The 17,740-nt window shown below is 36.8% G+C and overlaps 1 protein-coding gene across 4 annotated transcripts in view; it reads left to right on the top strand.

Moving 5' to 3' along the window:
• The window catches only part of NPNT (nephronectin), an 82,610-nt gene that overhangs the window by 12,910 nt on the left and 51,960 nt on the right, over positions 1–17,740 (top strand). For 2 of the 4 annotated variants that reach the window (XM_042935764.1, XM_042935762.1), the window contains exon 3: positions 4,644–4,694. The exons of the other annotated variants lie outside the window; for them this stretch is intronic. In XM_042935764.1, the coding sequence (XP_042791698.1) occupies positions 4,644–4,694 (51 nt within the window). The remainder of the gene's footprint in view (positions 1–4,643; positions 4,695–17,740) is intronic. 4 annotated transcript variants of the gene reach the window in all.

Here is a 17,740-nt window from a genome sequence, read left to right as displayed (position 1 = left end):
CTAGTGCACACAGGTCCTCAGAGAATCTCTCTCTCTCAAAGGAAGATAGCTCAGTGTGTGGCTTAAGAGGGCACCAATCAGTCAGTACCCCATCTCCTCAGGAGAAGCAGAGAAAGGAGCTTTGAATGCCTTTCCTCAGAGGTCAATACCAACCAAGACTCTAACCTGAGAATGGTTACCTATGTCAGTCAACCTAGAAGGGAGCTAAGAAGTTTACATTGCTCGGGCCAAGACCTTCTCTTTTTTCATGGGAACAAGTAAATGATCGGTTCTCAAAAATCATACAATGCAGCCAAAATAATGTGGCTTGAAAACATTTCAAAGTGATATCAGTCACTACAACCATAGAAAAATATCAGTAGCATAGGCCTAATGTGATTGACGGTGCATCCTTGGGGATCTATCAGGGCAAATTAGTTGCAAAATGTATACCTAGTTACTAAAAATTGATTTGTTACTAACTATAGAGTTCAGTTAAATAATACCAAATTAAAGAAATTTTCCATTTTAACACTCCATAGCTTTTAACTTTTCTGATTTCATCACTTAATTAATAGTAGTGCATAATTAGATAATTATGGTCATACTAGAATTTCTAATAAAATTACTAATAAAGCCAGCATAAAGGAATGCATTAACATTGAAGCCCAGATAGGATAAAGTTTTATTATGTGTGGTAAAAGAGTGACAGATATTTATGTGTTCTTTGGATTTTCTTTCATAGATTTCTCAAGAATTTTAGTATAACTTAGTCTGATGAAACAATGTTAAGTGAACTTGTTACTATGGAGGGGAAATTTATCAATAGGCCAGGCAGTTTCTTAGCTTTAGAATATAGTAGTTGACTTTGAGGAAAAAAATTTTTTTTCTAGTTATATTTTATTACAAACCCTCATTTTCAAACTGAACATTTCATTTGGTCAGTACCTTTTTAACCTTTCTGTAGATTAATTATATAAATTCTCCAGAACCAATGTGTTTTCCTAAAGTAGCATCATCAGATCACAAGATTAGGGTTGCCTTTTGTACATATTATTGATTTCTGGTGAAATTTTAGGAAATATGTCATGGTTTAAATTTGCACTGATGTACACAAAGGAAGAAACAATTGGAAATTTCTGGATTTATGCTTACTTTGCCAAAAACAATGTTTCTTTCCCAAAAATCTTTAGCCTTACTTTCATACTTTAGAGTTCTCAAATTCAGTTTCTAAGAGAGATCCCTAAATGGTCAAAGGTATGTGTTGTGACACTTATGGAAATTACCTCCGTAGACCGACATCCAAATATAAGCTTCCTGCCACCCAAAATATTTTTCTAAAGCCTTTGGTACCTCCTGTTTTATTTCAGTGTTAAAATTTGTAGGTACTTAGTCAAATCTTTGCATGCCCACAAATAGCAAATAGGTAAACACAAATTGTAGCTCTTATTGTGTTTTTTTTTAACATGCCTGGGTGCTTAGAGTTGATTTTATATACACTTACTATGGTAATAGCTTCTAATGGATAAATCGTCCCATGTTCAATACGGTTACATAAAGATTTCATGGTGTTTCACATAGATAATGGCGGTTTAAGGTCCTTTGTCCCTTGGATTGAGTTTTAAAATCATCGATGAATTAAAAGATTCATCGTATCTTAGTGTCTGTGTACAGTCAAGAACAAAGACATTCCCATGTATAGTTTCTTTTCCCAACTAAGGCAGAAAAAAATTTTTTTGAAACAATTGGGGGAGTTGGGGGGAAACTATAAAGAAATGATTTGTAGCTTTGTTAAATGTTCTGTTCTCTAATCTTCTGTTGGATTCTGATGAATTCTGTAGCTCTAAGACTTACAAAGTAGTGGGCTGAAAGTTGGGATCATCCAAATTACTCAAAATATGCTGTTCATGGGATCTGTTGTCCTGGATATTGATGCTTTAAATGTCCAGGGTTGGATTGTTGTCTATGAATAGAGTTTGCCAGGCTAATATATAATATAAATTTTTTTGACAATGAGAAATGTAGTGTGAAATTTAAGGTTACATTGTAGAGAAGTTTTTAGATTTACTACTTTTTCTAGCTGCAGATTAGGGTTGAGAGGTAGAAGTGCAGTGTCAGGAAGGACCTTTTCCTTTCATGCATGTACCTGGCATTTGTCACCTGTAAAATGTGCATATGTCATGCTGTGCTCTTTGCTTAAGAGGCTGTGCGACTCCTGTCTGGAGCATGTGGTAATTTTATCAGTCTTAGTCTGGGGCATTGCATCATTTGCTTTTCTAAGGTTATGCTTAACCTAGCATTTGTGCATTTTGTAATTAATTTACAGTGAAGTAAACCATACACTAGAAAATAGGCATACATTTGGATAATAGGTGGGTTCAGTTCTTTAGGGTTTCTCATCCCTCATTTTTTTTTTTAATATTCAAAACCTAGGATTGACTTCATATCTGTAAACCTGCGTTTTGCAGGCCAGAAAAACTAATCTCCAAATAGTTTAGTTTCTCTGGATTATGTTGGCCACAATTTCATAAAATCATCAGTGTGCTTATTATTTTTAACCATGCCTCATATCACCAAGAGCCCTCAACAAAGTTCATCATAGCAACACTCAGGTGAAATGAAGCAATGGTTCTTGGGCAGGTCACAGGAAAGTTCTAGACTTGTAAACTATGAGTGGCTTGGCTTTGCTGTCAGGTTGCATGTATTTGCTACCGTGGCTGTTTTACAATGGCTGTGGAGAAACAGATTAGCAGGAGAAGATGGGGCAGATATTTCCATACTATATGCTGCTAATGAATCCTATTTTAGTGCTTCTCACAGTGGTCTTTATATCACAAAAAATACACGTAGGGCATTTATTTTTGGCGGCTTTCACAAAAATTGTGGCGACAGTTGCTTGTGAAAATTTCCTTATGCATCAGTAGAGGCTAGACACCAGAAACTTCTTGGAAATAGTCTACTCCGGGTTTAACATTGCTTTGACTTAAAATGCAGTTTTGTATAGTTTTCAAAATGCAAATTTTAAAACATGGGCTAAAATCTCATGCTAGAAGCCTTATTTAATGGATATACATATCGATACCATACATTTTACTAATCTACGTGTGTCAAGGCTGACTTACATAAAGTAGGAGAAATGTGACCCAACTTAAGATATTAGAAGACAAAAGTAAACTATACAGAACTGTTTGGCTGCTTTGTACTAACATAACGAGTTAGAAAGTAATGATGTTTGCTATTCTTTATTGTTTACCTTTATTTAAAATCATTTTATTTTTCTCGATAAATTTGATTATTTACAATTGGCAGTTAAAGAGTATTAAAGAAACGGTATCCTTTTATATTTTTCCCTTATAATACATAACCATAGGCATAAACAATTGTCCTTAATATGTGATCCAGAATGTAATTTGCAATTTATGCTTTGATTTATTTTCAGCCTTTTGCTAAAATTGTACCTGATATATTTCATTATTCTATTTTAAGAAATGTGTCAACATCAAGATATGGTGAGTTCTTTTAAAGTTAACATCAACAACAATAAGATACAAAACACTAATTTATTATGAACCTGACCAATATGAAAAATATCTCTAACAAGCATATATGTATATATAGACACACATATATGTATATGTGTGTGTCTGTATGTGTATATATATGTGTGTGTGTGTATATATTGAGATATATATATATATATATATATATATATATATATGAAAAAATATGTGCCTTTAAAAATACAGAACAATCATTCTGGATCAATAGTTAAATTATTGTGTCAAATTGGGCTTAGAATATTTTTCATCTGGTATTACCCAAAAAAAGGCTCCATTCACTGAATTTTAATTTATGAAAATAAGTACATAAATCAAAAGTTGAAGCCAATATTTTACGCCTTAAAGAGGGAAGGTATTAATCCACAAAGAAGTAAAAAATCCTCTCTTCCCTTACCTCTAGGACCTCTAGGCTGGTCAAATCCTAACCATTATTAGTATTATTTCAAGTTTCTTCCGTTTACTTTCATTAAACCGGGTTATTTATGTATCTTCAAGTGAAATGGCTGAGCTTTCACGGTAATTCTTGTTGCTATTGACAACCAAAGCAGCCATGCAAGAAGAAAATGCTGTGGAAGGAAAGAAAAAACAAACCTTAATTCCTCCCCAAAGTTGGAGAGAGAAGGGAACACAAAATATGTAAGAAACAGGTAAGTAAAGATCTATCAATTTAAAAACTACCAGCCTTGGTTACTAATTGATTCACAGTTCTAATTTTTTTCAGATATTTTGTCCAACACTCATTTAAATAAAAGGATACTGTCTCTTGGGACCAAAAATTAATATTCTGAAAATGAAAAATTGGATTGGAAAGGTACAGTGCCGTGAGCAGTCTGAAATCTTCTAATTTAGAATTTGGACTATGGAAGAATAGCACAACTTCACTTGGTTAATATTTTTGTTACAAAATGTTTTTTAATGACAAAATGGTGACTAAAATATTACTATTTTAAACATGTCCTAGATTTTTTTTTTTTGTTTCAGAAAAGCACTGAGAGTTGAATATGTGTAAGTCTCCGGGAATGTAACAAGTTGCTAAATACCCAAGTCCAGCCTCCTTACAGAGAAAAGATCTGGAATTTCTTTTTTTGGACATTTGTTTTGCAGCTTTCTACGTCTTAAGGCAGAGAATAGCCAGGATAAGGTGCCAGCTCAAAGGTTAGATGAACATATTTCTTGAAATAATTTTGGCTAATCTATGTCTTGAAAGGCATAACCTCTAAATAATAACTTTACAAAGCTATCAATAAAACTTAACCTTAGTTGTGTTTTTGAGTTGCCTTTTTTGGGGAAAACTATATTTTTTAGAGATGTACTTACTCTTCATAATTATGTAAGTTAATTTTATTTCAGTTATTACATTAAACTTTTCCCTTTCAGTTTATAATTCCTTTCTCCTGTCTTATGAATCTAATAAATTGACCTCCATTCTAACTTAAAGGACAGTTTATATTTTTAATACTTAAAGAAGCAAATTAAAAAAAAGTCCACCAAATGAAATTACTAACACCAGCCTATCATTAACCTGAGGGAATTGTATCTCATATCATTAATTCTCCGTGGAAGAATTCAGGTAAGAAATATTTTTATTGTGTAAAATATAAAAGATGTTATAATAGGACTTAGCAGTGTTCATGTTGTTTTGGTACAAAAAAGGTTCCTCATTTAAAATATTTTTGGAAGTGAATAGTGTCACTTAACAAATCACCCTTGTGACACTTTAGTGGGAGATTCTGGTGAAATAGGTGAAATTCTCTTTAGTGGAATTGGGGCCAAGAAGGCAATGTACTTTAAACTGATAGATAAAAGACACTAGCACGTGTCATAGAAAATGTTTTTAAGAGAGGATTTTAATAAAAACATTTTGGGGAAAATTTGATAGTGCTAGAAGTAAAAGTTAAAGGGTTTCTTTGTTCAGGGGGATTTAAAAATAATCATAATGTATGTATTTTATAGTTAGTAAGAGTTAATAGGTTTAACTAGCAGAACTACGGCTGAAGTTAAGGAAGCAATGCCAGGGAAAGTGCTGCTGAGCCTTGAACAATAGAGGTTTGAATGCACTGGTACACTTATGCATGGATTTGTTAAAAATACAGTACAGTACGATAAATGTATTCTCCTTACTTTCTTAATAACATTTTATTTTCCCTAGCTTGCTTTATTGTAAGAATACAGTATGTAATATATATAGCATAAAATAGGTGTTAATCAACTGTTTATGTTATCGGTAATGCTTCCAGTCAAAAATAGGCTATCAGTTGTTAAGTTCTTGGGGAGTCTAAAGTTATACACAGAATTTTGAGTGCAAGGCGGTTGGCACCCCTAACCCCTGTGTTGTTTAAGAGTGAACTGTAGAATGTGTCACCAACAGACCTAGGTTCAGGACCTATTCCTGTGACTTACCAATTATAAGATAATAGACATTTTATTTAACTTTTCTGAGCCACAATTTCTTAATCACTAGATCTACTTTGCAAATTGTCACTGGCTGTGGGTGCCTCATGCAGAACAATTCTTGATAAATGTTTGCTGTTATTAGTGTGTGGTCAATATGTAGAACATATAGAGTGTAATAATATATAACTATATATGGAATACTTTGAACACCTCAGTGTTTGACTAGAGTCCTTCCTAATATCCACAGATTAGCATGTTTTTAAATACATTTGTTTTTATGCCCATTTTTTGAAAGCAATCAACTGGAAGTGGATTTCTCATATTATTCATTTCTAAAAATAAAATTTTCATCGAATAGCTGTCTGTGTTTCTGAACCATTCCTTTTCCACATCTCTAATAATATCCATTTGCAAACCTCAGAGGGGAGTATGGATTTGGTTAGCTAACCAAAGGAAAAGGAACCGGAAGAAACTAGAATTCAATTGTAGAATTACATTTAGAGTTGCTATGACTTATTTGACAAACATTTGAGAACTTAGTGGAAGCAAGGACCTAAGTTAGGTGCTGGGAGAGATTGAAGGATTAGTAAAACATAGACTCTCTTTTGTGAGGAGCTAATTTGGTAAGATGATTGTCTCTTATTCCTGCTAGGATTCTAAAGTAGGAAAGAGTTTGGAACAAAGAGTTGAGACTGTTCAGAGGAAGAGACACTTCTTGCTGGAGAGGATCCAGGAAGATTTTATGGACTGGGTGGTGTTTAGTTGATTTATTCATTGTACAGAAATATACTGAGTGCTATTACCTGCTTGATGTCTCTGCACTGCAGATATCATTGCAATGGGATGAAGCTCTAGGCATCCATGTTGGTCATTGTCAATGTTGAAGGTGCACATATTAGGACAATACTGGGTGAGAGGTGTGTTTTGCTATAGGGTACAGCAAAAGCTGTATTAGCTGTGCTAATAGGTCAGATTTTGCATACAGGTGAACTTGGTTTCCCTTTCAGAGTATTTTAACATTTCTTGAAATAGTTGCCAGTGTTTCACAGGAAAAATGGTTGTCAGCATCAGATTTTGTTGCAAAATCGGGAGTCCTGTATTGCTGCAGGGAATCGGTGGGCTGGGGTTGGTTGCTCAGTGGCTGTCCTGTTTGGCAAAAGCATGTACTCCATTTTGCCACGTGGCTTACTCCTTCAGGGCAAATGCCTGGGACCTATAGGCATTTGAGGTTCTGGGGCTAATTTCTGAATGTTTTCCTGATTGGTAGTTTAGAGAACAGCCATTTGAGGCTCAGGATTAGAGGCAATTACAGTAAACCTGGTGAGCAGTTAGGTTTTATCTTAAGTAGTGGTAGTGAGAACACAGAGAAGGATAGGGATTGAAAGATACTTTTACAAAAGGAGGGAGAGGCATGTAGCATTAGGACAGTGGTGGGGAGCTCGGGCTTTGCAGACACCCACTGCTGGTGTGGCAGCTACCGCCACTGTGAACTGTGTTTTTGAGAAACGTACTTCACCTTTCTTAACAACAGCTTCTTTTTTGGTAAAGTGTAGGTGAGAGCCCTACCTCATAGGTTTTTATGAGGATCAAATGAAAAAATGCTTACAAAGCACTTGGCTCAGTAAGCAGCATATGTTAATTCGCATTCAGTAAAATGGTGGCTGATGATGATGGTTGTGAGGAATGTAGAAGATGGAATCAAGGATGATGCCCGTTTCTGGTGTGTTAGTCCGTGACCTAGAGAACATTGAAGAAAGTGCAGGTGATGACTTCCATGTTCAATGTGCTATGTTCGGAGGGCTTGGTGAGACTTTGCAGTGGAGGGTGTGGTATGTGATTGGTCTAGAGCTCAGGGGCGAGATCTGAGAGGGACTCAAGCTGTGATCTGGTGATCTCTTCACCAGAATCCTACACAAAGCTTCCCTCCCCTCCTTCAGCTTCTTCAGTCAGCAATGATATTCATCGCTACTGTGTCCATAGAGGATCAACTTAAATCGTGTATGAAGAATGTGGGAGAGGGAAAATAGTACATTGCATGTTGGTTGAAATGTTATCTACTAGTTTTAAGTTTTTGAAAACCATTTTGACCAGGGAAAAAAATCACCCTGTACAAACGTTACATCCTTTTTCCCCCTTGCAGTTGGCTTTTTCTCTTTTACATCACAGTGACTCCTAATTCTAGGCAAACATTCAACTCAAAGTGAATCATTGTTAGGAATAAATGGCCACGCTTATTTTGGAAGTTTGTATTCTTTCTTAATTCTTGTTTTCTTTGCAAACGTTCTGAAAATCAGCCCTGCCTCAAGTTCTAGCTTAGATGCTACCTTCTCTTCTCTGCCTTCCTTACCTTAGCAGTGGGAATTCTCCTGTCCTTTCCGTGCATTTAGCTGTAACATATTCCTGGAGCTTGTCTCACACTGCCCTGCCCAGTGGTTATTTGTAGATCTGTGTCATTCGTTCTGCTAGACCGTTAGTTCCATGAAGCTACTGTCGGTGTCTCACGTATTTTTATATCCAGTGCGGTAACTTCCACTGTGTCTTGTCCAGTTCAGCTCAGCTCGGCACACTTGTGAAGGTGTAAGGACCAGGACCTCTGTGAACAAGGGACGGAAAAGATACACAAGACATAATCTCAAGAACTAGATTGTGGTTTTCAGGAAGGACAATTTACTGGAAAAAATGAATATATTGAATTTGCCTGTCTTGTGACCTTGTTACATATCATAGATCTTAACTCTTTATGAAGGTTCCAAAAAGAAATTGAAAACACATAAAATATAGTCTGATTGTGGCATCTGCTGTTTACAATCCATTGATGGTTTGCAATTATGGATGGACTCCTGATTCTTTGAGTGTAAGGCCCTCCAGGCTGACAACTGCCTTAATTTTAAAGGATTATTTTCTGCTGTATAGGCACTGTGAGAGTGGACTGCTATTGTATTTTCAGACTGTCTGCTGCTTCTTGTATCTCTGGATTCTCTTACGCTGCTGGCTCTGCATGAAAGGCACTTCACCCATCCATGTGGTGAATTCCTACTCGTCCTTTAAGATTCAGTTCACATTTCCTCTTGTAAGCTTTTCCTGACAGTTTTTGCTACCCCTCCCTCTTTACAGAGAAATCTTTTTTTTTCTGTATTCTCTTAACACCTTGTACACCTGTCATATCCGTCTTGGTTGGGAGACCGTATGCTGTTTCAGAGAAGGTACTGTGTATTTAAAGAGCTCCAAGTCTAATGGAACTAGATAAGGAAAATAGCTAATGATGATACATAAATAACTTATGATAGAGGTATGTGCAGAGGCTTATGAAAGCAAGGGCTCCAAACTCAGAATGAGGGTCTAAAGCAAAGTGGAGATGGTAATGTTTAATCTGAGTAGTAGTGACGCCTGAGTAGATATTAGTCCAGCAGACAATGGAAAGAAGGACATTGCATAGAAAAGAATGGAAGTCTCAGAGTGTGTTGTTTTCTGGGAACTGCAATTAGTTGGTACCTTTGTGGATGTGATTGCAGATGAGGCTAGTGGGGTAGGCAGGGGTCAAATCAGAAATGTGGTGTTGGAGCTTGAACTACTACAATGAGCTGGGTAAACATGACGAGGAGTCGGTGAGTGAGTGAGTGTAAGGAGGAGAATATCATGGTGAAATCATGGGTTAGTGAGGTCCCTCTATTGGTAGACAGGCCTGGATTGAAGTCCATGGTACTGGAGGCAGGAAGGCCACTAGGCCACCACTTATTTACCCAGTCCTTCACTGATGGTCATTTAGGTTGTTTCTAAATTTCTGTTTAGGATTTTTCATCAGATAAATTTGGAACGGTAAATAAACTAATGTTTTCTTTAAAAACAGCACAAATGCGCCTCCCATCAAATCTATGCACGGTCACAAAAGTGATTCCATTTTTTAAAAATAGTTCTTTGTACATTTATTCATCTATTTTGAGAGAGCGAGCGCAAGAGAGAGCATGAGAAAGGGAGAGGCAGTGAGGGAGGGAGAGAGAATTCCAAGCAGCTTCTACACCAGCAGGATGGAGCCTGACATGGGACTCAAACCCACGAACCAAACCGTGAAACCATGACCTGAACTGAAACCTAGAGTTGGATGCTTAACTATGTCCGTAACTCTTTTAAACACAGGAATTCTGATTGCTGAAAGAAGTGATAATGGTTACATTAAAATTTTCTGGCCTTTTGCAGTGATCGCTCAGTAAACCTCAAAATTACAGCATCATCTCCTCAGCTAAGACAAATATAAGTATTTTCAATGAAAACAAATACTTTAATGTTTCCTTATATCCTAAAGAATTCTTACGTTATGAAATCAGTTCTCTTATAGATTTATTTTACTCCTTCCCAAAACCTTTTCTGACTCTCTTAAATCTGTATAATCGATCATTTCCTCTTCTGTATCCTTTACAAATGCATCTGTTATTAAGACATCTTTGCTTACTTCTGTCTTTCCTTACTGGACTTAGCCTCCTGAGGATGAGGACTTGGCATCTCATTGATCTGTATTCCCTCAGTTCTTAATACAATGTCTCAGACACTGGAGCCTTTCCTCTTTGCCATCCTTAACCTCATTATAGCTACCATTATATTAAGCTCTTACTGTGAGATGGGTACTGTCCTAAGCACTTTATTTGGATTTTTCTCAGTTGGCTGTTCCAGCAACTCTATGGATAAGTTCTACATGCACCATGTGGGTTTCCTATTCAATAAAAAATGGGAATTCTGGCAACTTTGTCAGATTCAACCTATGATCTGCATATTATAGCAGAGAGAAGGTGGGTAATCTGCATAGGTCATAGTGATAGAGTTGGGACCCCAGGGGTCTAACTCTAACACCTGTACTCTTAAACCCTCCTCAAGAGTGCACTGATAAGTGAACAGTGGTTCACAAGTGAAGTAATACTATTTGTCAAGGTGTGCATATTATTCTATTGGTGTTTATAAATTTTTCCCATTTTTGTGTTTGAAAATTTTCAACTCCACAGAAGTTTTGACAGTATAGGAACACCCATATATTCTTCTTCTACAATTATTAACATATTGTACATTTTTTTGCTCTCTATTTAAACCATTTGAAAGTACCTTGGAGACATAATGGCACTTCATGCCTAAATATTTCAGCATGCATCTCCTGAAAACAATGACATTTTACCTACAAATCACAGTATCATTATCATATTTAAGAAATTTAACATAGATACAGTACTATCCTGTAATAAGCAGTCTAGATTTCTCCAATTATCTCAAAAATTATTTTTTATGGATTTTTTTTTCTTTTGCATTCAGAGCCAATCAAGGATCACATAGTATATCTAGTGGCATTCCCTTTTGGTCTCCTTTAATTTAGAATAGTTCTGTCACTTTGTCTTTATTTTTTTTTTTTTTTTTTTTTTTTTTTTGCTTTTTACAATGACGTTTTTTTGAGTGTACACCAACTGATTGGTAGAATGTTCCACAATTGATTTAAACTAAACCTTTTATGCAAGAATATTACATAGGTGGTCATTTATTACGATACTCCCATTGCACACGATGTAGTTCTATTTTTGGTGATGCTAAGTTTGATCACTTGATTAAGGTTCTCAGATTTGCCACTGAAACATATCTTCTTTTTATAATTAGTAACCTGTTGGATGATACATTGAAACTGTTTTGACTGTTCTGTTTCCTAACAAACTTATAGCCCATGAAAGCTTTAATATCTATGGATAGTTATTTCCAAATTAGTTATTTCAGTGGTTGTTGCAAAATTTTTTGAATTCTGTTATTCCTTCTGCGGGTTAGCTGTCATTCTTCTTTTTTTTTTTTTAATTTTTTTTAATGTTTATTATTTTTGAGAGAGACAGAGAGCAAGCAAGAGAGGGACAGAGAGAGGGGACACAGAATCTGAAGCAGGCTCCAGGCTCTGAGCCATCAGCATAGAGCCCAATGCAGGGCTTGAACCCACAAACCGTGAGATCATGACCTGAGCCAAAGTCGGACACTTAACCTACTGAGCCATCCAGGCGCCCCTAGCTGGCATTCTTCTATAAAGAACTCTGTCTTCTTTTTTAGAATCACTTTGGACATATGGGTTCTTTCATTATTTGTTATCAGTTACGATTCCTATTTTTCTTTGTGCTCAAATCATTCCAAATTTGGCCAGTGGGAACACCCCCAAGCGATCTCCTATGTCCTTTTCACTTGTTTCCACCATTCTTTGAATACATCCGTGTTTTTTGTCTCAGCAAAATATTCCAGCTTCCCTGACCCAGCCCTGATTCCTTTATTGTGGAATGGTATTTAGAAACAAAGATCTGGGGGGCTAGGTGTGCTGATTGTTGCTGTTAACCTAAGAAAAGAGAAAAAGTAAAACCTATATCACACTTCCAAATAAGTAGTAACAATTTCTTATGTGTTCATAAAGTATCATTTGGTATTAATCTAAATTTCACTCTTATATCACATTAGAGAACAGGAAAATTAGAATTCTAAGTAAACTCAAAATGATAGCAACCTTTAGAAGATTTTTTAAGTGGTCAGCAATAGTGCTTAACTATGTTAAATAGAAACTGGTTTGAGATACAAAGGTGCAGATGCAGGCACTTACTTTCTCTGGTCTACTTCAGGAATTAAAAGTTAAATAGAGGAAATAGGTAATGGGTAAATATGTGTGAGTTGGATATTCCCAAAGGCCAAAATAAAATAAGATTGTCAGATAGCTCTTGGAAGATGACATTGCATAGACCAGAAACATTTGTATATTTTAACTTCATGCCCTAAATGATAAATTGATTGGCTGACTTAACGTTTGACTATAGCTCCTAAGTTCTTAGTAAAAATAATGTTAGATAAAATGCAAGAGCAAAAGAAAATCGTAGATGTAGCACTCCTTCAGAAGAGATAGCAGTTATATACTTCATTAGTGATTCAGAATCTGGGATCTGTTACAGAACAAGCAATGGAGTGGGATTATGGCAAAATATTCTGGTTACTTTAATTTTCTTAAATTATAGATCGCGTTCTTAGCTGTAACTTTTCTTTCCTGAAAATGTAACTAAAATACCTTTACATCTTTAATCACTTTGACACTCTTACCCCTCTCATCCTTTCCTGCTTGGTGTTTTTCCTCTCCTCTTCTAAAGCCCCTCAAAATGTTAGGTTTTCTGGCTTTTTTCTTAATATAAGAACTAGCGGATTGACCATGAAACTGGGGTAAGAGTTCTTTTCTGGTATTGGGCAAGTCATTGAACATTCCATGCCTCCACTTCTGTGCTGGTAACATGAGGATAAAGTCTGTCTCTTTCCTGCCACATATGGATATTGTGAGGATGAATTTAACCAGTCATATAAAATGAGTTCTGTATTCCTGAGAACATTTAATACGTAGTATTTTATAGTGATAACAATCAGGGACATTTTTATTTCAGTTTTTACTACACCAGGAATTGGGATTTGGAAATTGGATAGTGGACACTAGGATACAGGATATTAGGAAGCCCGCAGAGTTGTTTTTCTCTAGAGATCTTAAAATCTGGAGGATTCTTTCTTCTGGATTGTGTTGTACCTGCCCTAGGGAGTAGCACAAGGTCCTTTCCAGTGGAGTCCTGTAAAATTCTGCCTCCATTTCTTCAGGTCTCATGAAGAGACCTGTTTCCCGCTTCTTTCAGCAATTCTCTCTCTTCCAAGGCCACTTGCTTTTTGTAAAAGATACTCCTCATCATATGTTCCTGTTCTCATCACAATGAGTTTTTCCATAGCTGGGCTCTCTGAAGCTTTAGGTGTAATGAGAGCTCTCTGCGATCTCCCTGTTTTGTATCCAGTCATTCTCTTGCCTACCCTTGCATACTTCTGTGTCACCTTTGTTTCTAAATTACATATCCTGGAGGACAAGTTTCTTTGTTCTGCTTTGAATAGTGCTATATCTGACCGGCAACACGATGTAGATGGCAAAAATTACAAATGATTCTTAGGACCCTAAAGACAATCTTACTTACATTAGAAAATCCTTCTCAAGTTACCAACAACACCTGAGGTTGAGTTGGTTGTTCCCCTTGTCTCTCCATCCCCACCGCTTGCTTGGGCATCTCAACAGGTCCTCAGTTTTTCACATGTTGATACTTGACTCCCTGCGTGATTAGTTTACATAAGAAATATTATATAGAACTGATGTGGGAGTTTAATTGTCCCCTGACTGATTTGAAAACTCATTACATAGCAGTGTCAGAAAACTGTTCAATTCTCAGAAGCCCAGCTATATCAGTTAGGATGAATTTCTTAAGAGTAAAATTGTAGATTGCAGTCACACAGAAGGCATGGGGGCGTGACATGGAAGACCTATGTCTGCTTTGCCAGTTGAGTCGTGCTTCTTTTTCTAGTTAAAACAATGACACGTTATTTTAAGGGCACCTTGGAGATTATGCTGCAAGAATGCTAGTAAATTTTGAGAGTGATTGCCCATTTGGGCTTCATTCTGCCATCCAGTTTTGGGGGGAAAAATCTGTCATTCATTGATTGTCTGATCCTCACCTGACTTTCATTTACTGAGCTGCTATACCATATGTGATACCAGAGGAGAGCAGACCTCCAAATATGGCCCAAAGTTCTTGTCTTTGACTCACACGAAGGCCAGAAAAGCAATGCTGCTTTTTCTGCTTAACCTTTAGCGCCAACAGACACAAAGTGCAAATTTCCAAATTCCAGTTTCCTCCAAATCAAGCGTATCATCTATTTTTGATGTGTTTAGAAGATCACTCTAAAGTGGACCACTCTTTTGATTTTTTTTTTAACCCCTGACCTGCTGTCCACAGCAGATTTTAAGGGTTGTTGTTTGCTGGCTCCTGAAAGCTCACATTCCAGTGGAGAGGGTTACCAAAAGGGGGACCAGTTTAACAGAAGTTGGAATAGTGTTTCTCTAGCCTCAAGATGAATACATATTTTTGATCTAATTCTTTAGATTTAGGAATAAAGTTCTTTAGCTACTTCTATGATTATTTGGTTAAATTAGAGGTATAAAATAAATTTGACAAGTTGTTATTCCTTTATTAGGATCTATTCATAACATTTCTGTCCTAAATGCGTACCAAAGAAAACATCTGCTGGCTTGCTAATAAACACAGATAAAGTCAGATTCCATAACTTTGTGTTCAGGGATAATCAATTAGGAATTGTATTTGGCTGCAAATAACAGGGGCACAAAGAACAGTGCCAGCATGGTTATTAAGGGTTAATATTGTGACTTCTTGCTCTGTACTCTTCTCCCTTCTCAGGATCCCCTCATGGTCATAAAGTGGCCAGTGTAGTTCAGCCATGACTAGTCAGCCCCCTTTTGAAGTAGCATTTCAAAAGCCCTATGCAGTAACTTCTGTTTACCTATAGTTGGCCAGAATTTAGTCACTTGGCTACCCATATCTACTAGGGAAGATAAGGAATGTCGTTTTCCATTGCCAACTCATTCCCCACTCCCCAAATGAGCAAACAGAAATGCCATTCTCCTTTAAAAAAATGCTTATTTATTTATTTTGAGAGAGAGATGCAAGTGTGAGTAGGGGAGGGGTGGAGAGAGAGAAAGAGAGCGAGAAAGAGAGAGAGAGAGAGAGAGAGAGAGAGAGAGAGAGAATCCCAAGCAGGCTCTGCATTGTCAGCATGGAGCCAATGTGGGGGCCCCAATTTATGAAGTGAAATCATGACCTGAGCCTACGCCAAGAGTCAGTTGCTTACCTGACTGAGCCAGCCAGGTGCCCTGCCATTCTCTTTTTAAAAAGAAGGGAAAAATAGATATTGGCAAGCACCCAGCAAGATTTCTGCCGCTGGTGCCTTTTATGATCTGCCCTAACCCTTTGGCTCCTCTGCTGTTGTAAGCACTTGACAGTGGAGCTTCATTAGCACACTTGGCACTGGGAACCCCTTCACTTCCCTTCCCCTGTATTTTATGCATATTCTGAAAGGCTTTTGTCTACCAGACAAACTAGACTTTAAACTAAAGGCTGTAACAAGAGATGAAGAAGGGCATTATATAATAATTACAGGGTCTATCCATCAAGAAGAACTAACAATTATAAATGTCTATGCACTGAATACGGGGGCCCCAAATATATAAAACAATCACAAGCATAAGCAACCTTATTGACAAGAATGTGGTAATTGCAGGGGACTTTAATACCCCACTTACAACAATGGATAGATCATCTAGACACATGGTCAATAAAAAAACAAGGGCCCTGAATGGTACATTGGATCAGATGGACTTGACAGATATATTTAGAACTCTGCATCCCAAAGCAACAGAATATACTTTCTTCTCGAGTACACATGGAACATTCTCCAAGATCACATACTGGGTCACAAAACAGCCCTTCATAAGTATACAAGAATTGAGATCATACCATGCATACTTTCGGACCACAATGCTATGAAGCTTGAAATCAACCACAAGAAAAAGTCTGGAAAACCTCCAAAAGCATGGAGGTTAAAGAACACCCTACTAAAGAATGAATGGGTCAACCAGGCTATTAGAGAAGAAATTTAAAAATATATGGAAACAAATGAAAATGAAAATACAACAATCCAAACGCTTTGGGATGCAGCGAAGGCAGTCCTGAGAGGAAAATACATTGCAGTCCAGGTCTATCTCAAGAAACATGAAAGGCTTTTGTCTTCCATCCCAACTCTCAGCCTCTTAACCTCTAAGGATTTCTTCAGATCACCATTTCCTACAGGGGGCCTTTCCAGGATCTGCAATCATAGTTGTGACTATAATAGATTATGACCGTCCTGCCCCTCCCCCCTTTCTTCTTGCATCTCCTCTCTCTGAATTCTTGGTAAGTTTTGGTCAGTATATTCCAGTTCCACAGTTAATTTTTCATATCCTCGGTGACTCTCTCATCCGCCCTGACACTCACCTAGTATAATGCATGTATATAACAAATGTCCAATGCATGTTTATCGAATTCCACCACAGACCTGATGCAAGAGAATGGGAGAAGGTCCTTTTGTGCAATATTTTTCAGAGTGTTTTCTTTTTATGAGAGAAAATGATTGGTTACATCAGCATTATGAATATCCTATTCCGTTGGTAGCTGTTGGCTAATACTTAGGTCATTAGTTACTTTAGTGAATAGTCTGTTGGATGGAAGTACAAACAGCAGTTTGTTTGAAAATTACTGACACTGTAAACATGTAAGAAACATTAACAGTCTTGGCCTTTTGGAATGTGTGCTTGTGATGTGCCTAAGATTAGGGCACTCCACTGAGAACAAACAATGAGAAAGGGAGGGGGACAATCAAAGCTTTTGTTCCTGTACAGCACCTGAAAGTACCATAAATGGATGGTCATCAAGCTGTTCAGGGGGTCAAAGGCAATAAACCTAGGCACCTAAAGTTTGTTTGATAATGTGTCCTCTTCTAAATACATTTTTCATGTTTTTAAGTGGTACTTCCCATGTTTTTTAGAGATATCTTCAAATTCCAGCTATTTGGGGGGATTATTACTTCGACTTACACTTACTGATTTTGAGACGTTTACTTTATTTTTTAAATTATGACACTCTGGGTGCCTCAGTGATAATTGATTCATTCAGGTTGTATTCATATATAAACATTAAGATTTATGGAAAATCTTTTAATATGAAAAAATTTTTAACATGCATTTCTTGGTTATGGGACCTGGAAATAACATGAAGAATAGTTTATTTCTGGGACTTGTTTTAAAAACTGCATATAAACCATCCACTCGTGTCCAGTTGACTGAAGAATCATATCGAAGACCCTCCTAGACGGTTCATTTCTTCTCAAAGACCTGAACAAAATTGCTTCCTTTTGAA

Source organism: Panthera leo, chromosome B1, assembly GCF_018350215.1.
Source record: "Panthera leo isolate Ple1 chromosome B1, P.leo_Ple1_pat1.1, whole genome shotgun sequence".
Lineage (NCBI taxonomy): Eukaryota > Metazoa > Chordata > Mammalia > Carnivora > Felidae > Panthera > Panthera leo.
The sequence above is the reverse complement of the archived record's forward strand: the minus strand, read 5'-3'. Positions and strand labels throughout refer to the sequence as shown.